Consider the following 13599-nt stretch of genomic DNA (forward strand, 5'->3'; position numbering starts at 1 on the left):
ATCACACTCGGACGTTCTCTGAATGCCTGCTGTGTTTTGAAGGCGAGTTCTGGAAAGGCCTGAAATTCCGGCTCCTGTTAGCACCTTCACAGTTGTTGCTGGTTTAAGCAAGGCATCCTGCAGCCTCACCCAGCCGGCAGGTGATGAAGGAGCTGTGGGTGACACGCTGTAAAGCTGCCCAGGTAACATTGTGGATGGCCCTGGGCAGCTTCAGGCGGCAGGTTATGTGTGGTTAGAAGAGGTTGCACTCTCTGCTCCAAAGTACCAGCCACTTGTGCACCTCAGCAAGGTTTGGGGGTGTTTGGTAGCTCTGTGCCTGTCGATGGTAATGTTTGAGGTCTTTGAGGCTGGGGGCTGGAGGCCACTTTCTGCTCTGCCTGTGCTGTGACCCAGCTTAGTGCCTCATGGCGGGGCAGGCAGGCGGGGTGGGACTGCAGCGTGTTTCGTCTGGTAGCAAATGGTCTGTTAGGATGAGAGGACTGGAAAATACTGGGCTTCTGGGCAGTAAAGATCTTCAGCAGCAAGTCCAGGTTCTGATGAAGATGTGCTCCTTCTGCTCCTCTGTTAAGCCTTTAATGGAAAGAAGTTCTTGCTATCAAGCTGCAGTTTGAGGGAGGCTGTCTCTTTGAAACACATACACAATAAAAGCTTCATAAATAACATTTAAGAACTTTAAAGAGCTCACAATATAATGCTTCTGGTTTTTTGCATATTGCTGTCATCTTTCAGCTAAAGAGCAAACAAACCTGGAAGACTGCCATTCCAGTTCTGTGTATAAATAAAAAGCTCCATCATTCAGTTTCTTCAGGAACTGTGCTCATTCGAGGTGTAGAAGGGGTGTGGGGGAGGAATCTGCCTCATTCAATCATTTGTCCAGATTTTGAGTGGTATTTTAAGGGTGTGGGGGAAGTAAGGAAGAGAAATAGGTTTAATGCTGCAGGATTCTCAGCAATCTGAGTATGCAATCTAGAAAGTCTTCACACATCCCAGATATATGCTATCTTAATTTGATTTGAGGGTGGAAAAGGCACCTGTGGCTCTGCATCGGTGAAGGGGTTTCTGATTTCTTTCCATTTTCTGCCAGAAGCACGTGGTGCTGTTGCCCTTGGTGGGTGCAGAGTTTTTGGCACAGACTCTTTCTCCACTCCGGAGGGTGTTCTAGAAAGACTGAATCAGTAATTCAGTGAGGATTATTTTGTCGTAGCAAAGAGATGCAGCAAATCTTCAGCATGTTGTCATGAGAGAGGAAAAGAAGCTCATTTTTCCACTCTCCCATAATTTCTTGTAACACGGAGAAAAAGCTAACGCATCACAGCTTCTGTGCTCGTAAAAAGGGGAAAATCGGCGCTTTTATACTGGCAAGATCAATTTTACATGTACCTCCTTTGGGAACCTGAGGAAGTGGAGGAGGGAAGTCTGTACTGAGAGCAAGAACAACCCTGGTTTGGGGGCATGATTGAAACTGTAGAACTGAGTGCATGGCCAGCTCCACCACAGGTTTCACGCATGGCCTCTAAGCAGGTCTCGCTTCTGTGGGGTCTCTGCTCAGTATTCTTTGTCAAAGGTGCGAAATAAAAATCCCAGTCCCAGAAGAAGAAATCAACTGACATTCCCTTTTTGTCTTCCTGCAATTCCCAATAATTGTCTTCGTGCATGTTTTTTTTCATGTATCTTAGTAGCACTGAGGCTGCAGAGTGCGAAAAAGTGGCAAGTATGATGGAGTTTATGTACGTGCCTTGTGGGGCTGTCCCATGGGAAGGGCACTATGTATGTGTAGCCATGTTTGGGAGTTGCTTTTTGCAATTGAATTGTATTTTTTTCAATGCAATCTTGAATTATGAAGTCTGGTTCAGATGTTCAGTAAAGTGTAGTTTTATAGTGCTTTACTGGTACAAAAGACATACTCTTAGAAGTTTCAAAATCAATCTATGGGATATGAACAGAAAATTAATCTTGTTTGTTTTCATCAGAGGGATATTGGTACTTATCTGCATCAAAAAAAGCGTTGCAAAGTTGCATTGTTTAATGACTCTGGAGACCTCTGAAAAATGAGGCTTTCTACTAAAAATACTGACTGCTGCGATTAGTGTGCTGTACAGCTGCTACACTCAGACTGATTTCCCTTGCCTGTGGTAGTCATGTACTCCATTCTTCCGTGGTCTGTCCTACCATTAAATGTGAAAAGGCAGTGTTCCTTTAGCAAGCCCGCTTTATTTTGCAGGTTGAACATCCTCAGAGACTTGTAGCTGTTAGCTGCCTGTTTATAGTTTATGACTGCTGATAGTACGCTGTGAACACGACAGCACAGATCTCCTGAGCCAGGAGACCTGCTTATTGTATTAAATAGGATGCTGTGTCTTTTGATGATCTTCTGGGAACATTCCCCTGTTGAAGCACTGAGTTTGAGTGTGTCTCTTGAAAGCTCCTACATGGGAAGAATCAGTTTGTCTGTACAAGCTGCCAGTTTCCTGGGTCCTCGGCCATGTCAGATGTTGCCTCTGGTCCTAGTGCCTGGCTTGTTTACATGCTTCCTGATCAGTCTCAGCTAGCTTAATTGTAAATCAGTTTTTCTCTTATTGTACTGATGCAGATGGAGGTAGCTATGACGTTATTAACGATGCATCCAGCCCTGCTGCAGGGGACTGCTGTGCGCAGCAAAGCTCTGCCCGACACAACTGGGAAATGAACTACCAAGAGGCAGCAATCTACCTCCAGGTGAGCCCTGCTGTTTGGTGTGAAAAATGGACTTCTGAAACTATGGTAGTTCTTGATTATAAGAAACAAAGAGCTTCTGTTTTGAGGTTAAAAACTTGGTGCTTTGCAAAGGAATCTGAGGTGTTGGGCAATGCTGGAAGTGCCTTCAGGTGGGCTCTAGCAAGTCATTTGGGAGCCACTGAACAAGCTACCCATCCTCTCCCGTCTCTCCCAGTGTCAAGGACTGTAGTAGTTGAGGGATTCAGCACATGTTCAGCTCTGCCAGCTTGCCATGGAGATTTCTGTCACTGGTTATAGATCGCTATTTCATCTCTTCAGTTGCTCCGAGGTGAATGGTCAGTGCTGTCCCGGAGACTTCTCGTGTTCTGGAAATGCCTTAATCCTGCCTTGGCCACAGATTTGATGGGTGGCCCTAGGATGTTTGTTTAGCATCAGTCAAGCCCTGCAGGTTATGTAAGGCACAAGAGAAGGCAGAGGTCTTGATTTCCACAGGAAGAAAGCAGGCTGAGATTGAGATCAGCCCAGGAGTGAAAGTTATCGTATTTGAAAGAAAAAAACCCAACAAACAAACAACCCCCTCCCATGCTGCAGTTACAGGAAACGCCATCTGTTACTTGAACAAAGGTATACTATTTTTTTGGATTGCTGTACAGTCAGGTGTCATGAATTAGCTACCAAAACTGAGCTTCTTCCAGAGCTGTCCAGTCTGAAATTGTTGCTGGTTCCTTTCCTTCCTCAATCTCTTCATTCCCTTTCAAAGGCTCTGCATTGCAGCTTGAGATGCTTTGGACCTAGTTAGGTTTTTTGCTTAAGCTACTGCGGGGTGATTAGAGCCATTTGTCCCACCCTGCTCCTGCCCCACAGGACAGAAATATTGCTTCTCTGACGTTCTAAAACAGAGTAGGCTTGGACCTTTGGTAATACTTCAGCTTCATCATATGCTAGAGCAGCACTGGCAATGTAACAATAGCTCCAGCCCCTCCCAGGCTTTTGTTTAAACTCATGATTACTGGAGATGCTCTGCAAAGGGTCATTGAGTTGCTGCAGTGTCTGATGGTAATGTACACAGCAGGCTTGGCCCTTCAGATGCAGATTATTCTTGCTGCTGCCTTGACCAATGGTCATAATGACAATGTCCTTGAAATGCAGTAAACGTAACTTAAAGAGCATGAAGATTGTTTATTTGAACCAGTAGCTGCAGGCAAGAGTGTCTTATTTGAATAAGAGGACTTTGCTGTCCAGCAATGTTTTGAATTGCTTGGCTACCAAGAAGCAGAATGTTGACTATTTTTCATTCTGCAAGTGTGTTTTGTCAGGCGTGAATAAGAATGCCCTGCTGATCTAAGCTAGCACTCTCTTGAGGGGGGGGACGGACGGGGACTTGCATTTTATGGCGCTTGCTGCTGGGTTTTGTCCTGCTCACAATCTGGCTCACTGACCCTGCGGTGTGTGTGTGTGTCCTTAAACAGAATGTGAGCTTGCCTGTGAGATGAGTAAATGAGAAACATTTGAAACCCTTTTCTGAGTTAGTCTCCAGAATGCTTCACTTCTGAAAGGAGATCCTGTTTCCTGACCTTGTTAGCCATTTGCAATCACAGTTACTCTGCTTTCATAGTAATAGGTTACTGTCCTTACCGCAATTGCTTACTTGGAAAGATGTTAATTTAAAAAACACCAAAAAACTTCTTGTGCATCTGTGTGTCCCAGCTGGGGAAAAATGATCTCTGATGACAGTTTCCAAGAGGCAGCAAGTTTCCTGTGAGTGACAAAGGCTCCCTTGCTTAATCCATTGACTCAAGAAAAAGAAGAAGCTGTTGGGTATTTCTGCATGAAAAACCTCTAAAATCTCCCCAAACTAAGTTCCATCCTAGAGGTAAAAATAGCAATGATGTAGCTGTTTAAAAATCAGTTGTAGGCAAACTGTTAGGATGGAGTATCTGACCTTTTAATGTTAATTACGCTTTCTAGTTAAGAGGGAATGACAAATCAGTATAGCGACTTGTTAATTTTTCATGGAGTCTGTCTTCTCACATTCGTGAAGCAGTAAACACTGTGTGTGCTCCAGTGTTTTCTCCCAGACATTTTGCAAGGCCAAGATAAGGAGAAGCAACTGTCAGCCAGGTGCCCTGGAGCTTATCTGTGTGTTTTCGTGTTCTGTCCTGGAGAAGTTGAATCAAATAAGTCTGTAAAACATGTGGAAGTGGTTGCAAGTAAATGAAGTGCTGTGTTTATGTTGGGATGTTGTCTAAAGTTTCTTTGCCTACCTTCATAAACTCTTTCAGCACTCTTCCTCATTTTGAAAAGACTCAAGAGTTTCTGAAGCAGGAGTTTGTGGATATTAATGAGTTTCATTACTGAAATATGCTTATGAACAGAAGGGGATGGCCTGTGTGTGTTGAGTTCATTCCTCGATAAACAGATCAATGTCAGGCTGTAAAGTGGGAACAGCCTGTTGCAAATTGTATCTAATCCTTACAAAAGTCTGCCTTCTTCATGTGGAAAGCTGTGTTATAGTACTTTGAGTCACTAATGCTGTCCTCTTCTTTATTCCTGCTGCCCTAGGAAGGAGAAAATAATGATAAGTTCTTCACTCACCCCAAAAATGCCAAAGCACTTGCTGCCTACCTCTTTGCACACAATCACCTTTTTTACCTAATGGAGCTGAGCACGGCACTGCTTCTCCTGTTGCTGTCTCTCTGCGAGGCGCCAGCTGTTCCTATGCTCCGTCTTGGCATCTTTGTGAGTACTTTGGGGCAAAATGAAGAAGTTCACCTGTTTTCTGGTGGTGGGTAAGAGGAAAAAGAAGGCTAAACGTAGAGGAAGAAGGTAGCAGCAGTAGGAAGAAAAAAAACACCTGGCTTTTTTTGTAAATTGGCTGACAACAGATATGCGAGCCAGACCAACATCCTTTTTTCATCTGATGTATGTAGACCACAATGAAAGTGACACTTACGTTATCAGTTTGTGAAGTTCTTAAATTTTGTAACTGAGAAGTAGGTGGTTTTTCCTTTTCCTTGAGGTAACTCAAAAATCTGTGTGCTTTGAGAGGTGGTTTTAAAGTCATTGTCAAGGTTGGTGCCATTACCCCGGCACCACCGCTGGTTCCTAGAACACAAACAAATCTCAGCCTGGGACAGGCTAGTAAACCTTCTCCTGTCCCCTCCTCCCAGTGTTGTGAGGACTGTTTTTAACGTCTGTGTGAGTGACTTGAAGTTTTATATCTAACCTTCACAAAATGCAGGTTGAGAGAAGGGGTACACAAACTGGTGTGTGCTGTTGCCAGTCCACAACCATTTCATGAGGTACCGCTGTAAGGCACAGTGCTAGGAGCTGCTGGTGCTGGTGGGAGACCCTGCATCTGCTTTTGGAGCTGTTAATGGTACCCTAGGACCATGCCAGGGGTATAGAACAGCCTTGACAGCCCTGGGATCAGTGTGTTCTTCAAAATGAGTCAGGGCTGCGTAAGTCAGTTTGGGTTTTGAGTTGTGGCTAAAGCTGAGGTTGTACAAAATACTGTCATCTTTTTTGTGGTGCATTTTGCATCTTCCAACAGAGAAGGGGTCCTTCAGCACTGCCAAAAGCAGTTCTATTCCAGAGCTTGATCAGGACCCTATTTGTGGTTGTTCAGAATGTCTGGTTAAAACCCTTCTCTATGTAAATTCTCTCTGCCCAGCAGCTCTTCTTGCATTTCACTAAAAAAATTACAGTATCAATTTTTTGAAAGTGTTTCTGCTCAAGTTGCAGGTGTCTTGCCCTTTTGTTTCAAATCTATCAATACATTTTTTTTGATATGTTATTCCAGCCCGAAAGGGATGTGGATTTCAAGAAATTCTGGGCTGATGCTGATTAGAGGAAGATTGTACAGGCTTTAATAAAAGCACAAAGCAATAAATGTAGAAACTTTGAAAAACAGTGCTGTGCTAGCTTTAAGAGTGGCCTTGGATTTTCCTGCATGTCGCGGAGCTGTGCTCTGACTGTTGTCAAACCCATGTGCTGCTTGAAATAGGGCAGAATCGTGGCCTCTGATGTGCTGCTCTTTGTAATCAGAAGCACTGATTTAAGCTTTGCTGTATTGTAACAGGTCCATGCAACCCTGGAGCTGTTTGCATTAATTGTGGTAGTCTTTGAACTCTCAATGAAGATGAGGTGGCTGGGCTTCCAAACCTTTATCAGGCACAAAAGGACTATGGTAAAGGTAAGTTGTCTGTTTGATGGTCAGTGTTTCTCCTTCAACGTCTTCGGGAACCAAAGAACCAGATTAAATACTGGCCTGTACTATAGCAAAGATGACCTAGCCATGCGTCCCGTGTGCCAAATGATTCATGTGAGATCTCTAAGCTCTCAAGAACACCTCCCATCCTTAAAGTGTCCAAACAAATGGATGGTCAGTGAGAGCTCTGCCTTTCCCAAAAGGAGACTGCAACTGTGCCTCTCATGAAACCACTTTTTTGCAGACTTGCGTGCTGTTTGTACAGTTTATAGAGGCCATCGTGGTGTTGGTGCGCCAAACCTCACACGTCCGGATAACCAGAGCTCTGCGCTGTATCTTCTTGGTGGACTGCCGTTACTGTGGTGCCGTCAGAAGGTGAGTGGTCAGCTGGCTGGGGTTTCTGCTCTCATGCCTGGGACTCGGGTGGGGAAAAGCACTCTGATCCCGCAGGCATCTCAGGAAAGTAGGTGTCTTTCACGGACATTTCAGATCTCGGGCATCTTTTGTAATCGTGACTGAAGCGTACCTAGTGTCTTGCCTATGTAGGGAAATTTCATAGGTAGTAGCTTTGCATATGCTGATGGTACACAGTGCTTATATATACTGTCCTCAGCTGTATGAACTACCTTGGCGAGCACAACACTTGAATGTGGCTGTATTGTTTCTGGTTCCTAGGTTTGCCTGCAAACTGCACGATGAATCACAGAGCTAGTCTTTAGTCTGGAGAAGGAAAGTTGACAGGGTGACAATAGTATTGTTTGCAGTACCTGAGAGCTGACTGCAAAGGACAGATAGGTAGCTTGGGAACAATCTTAACTTACCTAGCTTTCTACTTTTAATCCTTGGAGGAAGTGGAAAGTCAGTCCTCAAGTATGGTGTGTTGTTGGGGATTTTTCCCCTGCCAACTTGGAGGAGAAAACATGCAAGTTCTAGTTTATTTATGTTTTCTTATTTTTCAGAAATCTGCGACAGATCTTCCAGTCCCTCCCACCATTTATTGACATTCTTCTCCTCCTGCTTTTCTTCATGGTGATTTTTGCCATTCTGGGTGAGTTGTATTTATGGAAGATGAAGTGGTGCTCTTAACCAGTTATTGTCCAAAATTAACACAAACAACTCGAATGAATACAAAGCTGCTCAGAATCAGAGTCCTGCCAGGATCTTCCATTTATTCCATTTCATCCGCAGTCATCTGGAAGGCAGAATTAAAGATCAAAAAAATCTAGAAGCTGGGTATTTGATTTTGAGGCAAAAGTCCTTTTGACCTCTTCCAGAGGACAGTCTGTGGTGTGTGTGTTTGTGGTTTCCCAGTTCTGTTTCCATCAGCTGTTCCCCAATCTTGTAAGTTTAGTCTACATTCTCACAAAGCATGCGGCTGTCGTGTACTTGCTACAGTCCTGTATGCAAACCATGCCCAGAAAGTTTGTTTTCCAAAAGGATTGGTGAAATGCCAGTGACATTTTTTGGCAAACCTGGAAAAGGCCTTTCAGATACTTGCCGCTTCATGGTGTCAGAGAGGGCTTAATCTTTGCATGACCTTCTCTTTGGGAACAGAGACTCATCACTGCGCTGCTCGGTATTAAACAGACTTTATTTTTGATTGTTCTTTCCCTTTTTTCTCTCCTCTTTTACCTTCTCTGCTGTTTCTCTAGGTTTTTATTTGTTTTCTCCTAACCAGTCGGATCCGGTGAGTATCGCTGGTTCTTTCACCTGAAGCTTGGGTCCCATTTTGACTTGCTTAAGAATCAAACATTCCTGTGTAGACTTAGCTTATTCCTGTGTGGTGGCCAGGGAGGCCAGATGCTAGCTGCTCAGAGACGGTTACCCTGGTCTACCCCTGCTGGGAAGGAACTTCTTCAAAGTCAGCTTGTCCCAAAGGGAACGTTCATGGAGTTGTTCCTTGTTCTTGGTGTCTTAATTCAGTCAAATGAGCCACCTGCTGCTGTCCCCAGGGGAGGAAGGTATCTGGGTGAAAGCTCAACCACTTCAGACTGTTGCTGTCAGAGTCGAGCAGCCACTAGGTCCTGCTACTGATTGAGTCTGTAGCTTGCTGGGTGTAACTACTACAAAAATATGTAGATGAGCTTTTAATTTTTAAACTCTTCACATGCCATCTCTCGGGCACCTTTAAAAAGGACCGATGCTGAAGTACCCTTTCTCTAGGGGAGGCATCAGGGAATTGTAGAAATGCCTGTGTTCAAGTAGGTGGGTTGGTGGTTTTTTGAGTGAAATGTCACTATGAAATTCTGCTTGCGTTTTGTCATGGGAGTTTTTTCTTTCAGTACTTCAATACCTTGGAGAACAGCCTCGTGAATCTCTTCGTGCTTTTGACCACTTCAAAGTAAGTTCATGCTTTTCTAGCTCAGTCTTTCCCTTTACCCCTAAAGAAGTCTAGCAGAGCCAAGAGTTTATTTGCAGAAATACTCTGTCTCCAAATACAATCCCTTTCCTCTGTATGACAGAGAGATTTCCTGGGTCAGCCTGCATAGGAAGAACTGGTATTTCATTTTGGTTTAGGATACTGTGACCTCAGATGCAGTTATCTCTAAGCGACTCGGACCTCCTCATCACTGTGAGGGCAGTAAGGGGGAAACAGCTTTATTAGGCCTCGGTCCAAGAAGGGAAAGTTCTGTTTGTGCTCCTTTGTCAGCCGACAATTTGCTGTTGTGAAGTAACTTCCTATTCCTCTGCTTCAGTTCACCTATCTGCTAGGAAAGGAGGATAACAACAGTGGGTAAATATTGATCTGCTGTCAGGGAGAGCTCTGAGGATTAGGAAATTAGCAGAGGATGGAATAAATCTTAGGTTGTAACACTCTTGCACCAAAGCTGTATTGCTGTCATTGCTAAGTATCGAAGCACAACCCTTAGCCACGTTACAAATCCCCTTTGCCCATTTGGTTTTGGGCTGTGCAAAGAATGTGCTTTTCATATTTATTTTTTTCATACCTCCATGTTCTTGCTGTTCGTTGCTAGGCACAAACTGCTGTGGCATGAGCAACCATGTGTTTCGCAGAAATGAGCAGATCTTTGGGTGTGAGTTTGCACACACACCTGGGTCCTGTGCCTTTTGCCTTCGTAGCAGGAAGCCTATAGCATGAGCTATTTGGTGCTTAAACTCGTGTCTTTTTTTGGATGCAGTTTCCCTGATGTGATGATGCCATCTTATGCCCGAAACCCCTGGTCCTGTGTCTTCTTCATAGTGTATCTCTCCATTGAGCTGTACTTCATCATGAACTTGGTGAGTCCCCTGAAGAAGCACCCAACTTCTCTCTGCCTGACTTTGGAGCTCCTTGCCCAGCACAGCCTTCCCCATTCCCAAGAGTGCTCTGTAATGATCTGAGACCTTCTGGCAAAATACTTCCAGAAATGACAGCTTTGCTACGGATAGGACTCTTTTAATGTTTAACCAGAAGGAATTGAGCTAAATCACAGAAACCAGAATGATACAAGTCTCTTTCAACTTCTCTCACATTAATATCATGCTTGGAGTGACATACTCGGTTGCATGAAATTTATTGTTCTTTTCTGTCTTAATTATTTATCATAAGATGGCATTTTATTATCTGGGCTTGCCTGAAATACTTTGTAAATCAGTTTGAGGGGAATGGAATTACTAAGTATGGCAGGACTTGAAGGGTGCTGGTGACAGCAGTGTGAGAGCATAGCTGCTGTGCTGGCTCTGCTTCTTGCGACATCTAGGGCAGGGCCAGGACCACCAGCTCAGGGGAGGATGTGAGTGGTGGAAAGGGGCTTACCAAAGGAGTTGAGGAACTCTGCAACCCAGGGTGGGTGATCTGATGCATGTGGTGGGCTTGGATTTCCCTGCTGCTGTCCTAGATGGAGGGTTAGCTTTGACATGTTTCTGCCAAAGCGTCCGTGGAAGGGTGAGTCCAGAGAGCAGTCCTCAAAACCCACTTTCTAGGAAGAGATCAGGGCATTTTAACAAACCTTTTTCTGCTGTTTTCTGTTGGCATGTGTGGGGTTTAGCCTTAGCGCTTAAAACCACTAGTGAGCATTAGGAGGGCAGAAACATCTGGGCCTCTTCCGGAAAGTGGATCGGTGTGTGTGCAGTGTGCTTGGTGATCCCTTTGTGAGATCCCTCCTGGCCAACGGGCCCTCACTGACTCTGTGCCTCAATCAGTGTAGCGCTTAGTAAATTCCTTCTGCAGGCAATGCCTCTCATGCCTTTCTAGACTGATGTTCCTGCCTGTTTGAGAAGCGCTGCCTCAGGTAGCTGCAGAGGTTAAGGATCAAAGCATTACTTTCTCTCTTGTCTTCTCTCTACAGCTTCTCGCAGTTGTGTTCGACACTTTCAATGATATCGAGAAGAGGAAGTTCAAGTCCTTGCTGCTGCACAAGCGCACGGCCATACAGCACGCCTACCGCCTGCTGATCACCAAACAGGTACAGGGTCCTGCAGGGAGGCTGAGAACAGCCCGGAGTCCAGCAGGAGGGGAGGTCAGCAATGGTTTAAGAACACCAGTGGTCTGGAGTGTTCAAGGAGCATGTTCCAAAACAGATGATTTATGTGTCTGTTGACTGTAGTCACACTCAGCTCCTTTTTTTTTCATTCAGGTAACTTGTTTATATCTGTTTCTGGAGGAAAAAGAGAGTGAATTTCAGCCCCATGTGAGATTATGGAAGCGTCTTGATAAAATGAGTGAAATTTGTTCTGGAGTGTGTGTGATCACTGATTTCTCTCTGATTCAGTGTGGGTCACTTGCAGACTTGCTTCTCAAGCACCGGTACTTAGGGAAGGGGTGGGTCATGCAAGTGGAGATACAGTACAGTTGCTAGATACCGCATGAGTGAATGGTGCAGAAACAGAAGTAACTCACCTAGAAACAACTCTTTGCAGGGACAGAGCACTTGGGGGAGAGAGGGTTGATTTCTTGCTGAGCCTGGGGAGCAGCAAGAGAAATAAGGCCCAAAAATAACTAACCCACTTCTAGTAGATTAGTTCGTGTTTAGGGCACACAGCTGATAGCCTTAAAAAAGCGCTAGTAATGGGATCCGTTAGGCTGTCTCCTAATTTCCCAAGAAGAGCGGTTGAACTCTGTTGCTCGGGGTGTCTGGTTGGACAGTTTTCGCATGGTAGGGCAACAGGGAACAGTTCTGCATTTACTGGAGGGACTGATTGCCAGGGGAGCTTTCTGATCTCTGTGCTCTGGGATAAGCTCAGTATGTTAAAGTAATAGCTTAGAGTACTTCTGGGGCTTGGTTATAACGGCATCTTGCGATAATGTAGAAATCTTGCTTAAAACAAATCTGAAGTGAGAATTAAATGCGCTAGCCTCTATGTGCTTCTGCCTGATGTTGCTGCTTATGACAAACATTCCCTCGTTTCTAGAGGCCGTCTGGAGTTTCCTTCAAGCACTTTGAAGGGCTGTTGCGGTTTTACAAGCCTCGGATGTGTGCCAGAGAGCGATATCTCACTTTCAAAGCACTGAATCAAAGCAATACTCCTTTAGTCAGGTAGGATGGTCGTATTGTCGCACCCAGAGCAGGGAGGTTGCTTCACTCCTGGATCTAGGTTATACCTTGGAGAGAGGATGGCTGGGGTTATAAAATGAACGTTGTCTGAGATGTGGGAATAGAGTTATGTGATTGAAAGGATTTGTCTGGAAGCAGGGAGCATGGAGGGGTGGGTACCCCGGGAGCTGAGGTTTTTCTTCAGAGGTGATGGAGTTCCTGCGTGCCCTCTTGTGGATACAGCGCTCTGCTGGCAGTCACCATGCAGACTTCTGTTTCCCACCTCCCCTGCCAGAACAGAGGAGTGAGAAATTGAGGAACAGCACTAGAGCCTGCAAGGAGCATTTCTTCACACAGTGCAGCCTCACAGCTTAACAAGTTTTTGTTTTTTCCAGCAGCTGGCTGTGTCCCCCAGGGTTTTGTTAATTAAAATCTGGTTCTGCTGGTGCTTTCAGGACTCTCATCCTCTGTGTTATGAGGCAGAGAATTACCATTCTGGTGGGTGGGTGCAGCTAACTCCAGCCAGCATGGAAGTAGAGGGAATTAGAGCAGGAGACTTTCTCTTCCTTTTCCTTTGTTCTGGCCGCAGACAGGCTGGGAGTGAGTCTCCCATGAAACTGGTGCCAGCGCTTCACCTTAAAGTCAAGTGCCACAGAGAGGTATTGAAAATGGCATAGGGAGAAGGACTGTGTTCTTAAATTTAGGCACCTAATGACACCAGTAAGAGTCTGAGAAGTTCAGCATTCTCACTTCCAGACACCTAAAAGCTGTTATAGGCCTGACCCTGAGCACCAAGACAGGCACTCGTGTTTTATGAGTTTCTTTGCTTTCATGTCCTTTTTCAAATGTCATTGTTACCCTCAAAAGAAAATGTGCAAAGACCTTGGAAAAGGACTGTGCGAGTAATTAAGACAGTCCAAGATTTCTTCTCGAAGAGTAGTACGATCTCTGTCCCTTGCAATTTGCTATCTAAGCCTCAGGTCTTTCCTCTTGGTAGTAAAATTCTGCAGTTCAGTAGTGTCACGGTTTCCTCCAAGGGCTGTGGCATTCCAGAAAGAAGACAGGCTTTGCACCCTGTTCTGGCCACTGTCAGCCCCTAACCTTTGGCTAGACCGGGAAGAGGTCAGTGGTGAGTTATATCAGCTGTGGCTGCAGTTCTAATCAGGAGTTAATAAATTCCAGGGACTCTCTGCTGCTGAT

The 13599-nt window shown here is 45.0% G+C and overlaps 1 protein-coding gene across 5 annotated transcripts in view; it reads left to right on the forward strand.

Moving 5' to 3' along the window:
* The window catches only part of TPCN1 (two pore segment channel 1), a 49313-nt gene that overhangs the window by 19075 nt on the left and 16639 nt on the right, over positions 1-13599 (forward strand). For all 5 annotated transcript variants that reach the window (XM_055797925.1, XM_055797926.1, XM_055797924.1 and 2 more), the window contains 10 exons: positions 2591-2715; positions 5278-5454; positions 6797-6910; positions 7170-7300; positions 7885-7973; positions 8578-8612; positions 9208-9266; positions 10066-10165; positions 11215-11331; positions 12278-12402. In XM_055797925.1, coding sequence (XP_055653900.1) covers positions 2591-2715; positions 5278-5454; positions 6797-6910; positions 7170-7300; positions 7885-7973; positions 8578-8612; positions 9208-9266; positions 10066-10165; positions 11215-11331; positions 12278-12402 — 1072 coding nt within the window. The remainder of the gene's footprint in view (positions 1-2590; positions 2716-5277; positions 5455-6796; positions 6911-7169; positions 7301-7884; positions 7974-8577; positions 8613-9207; positions 9267-10065; positions 10166-11214; positions 11332-12277; positions 12403-13599) is intronic.

Source organism: Falco peregrinus, chromosome 2 (genome assembly GCF_023634155.1).
Source record: "Falco peregrinus isolate bFalPer1 chromosome 2, bFalPer1.pri, whole genome shotgun sequence".
Lineage (NCBI taxonomy): Eukaryota > Metazoa > Chordata > Aves > Falconiformes > Falconidae > Falco > Falco peregrinus.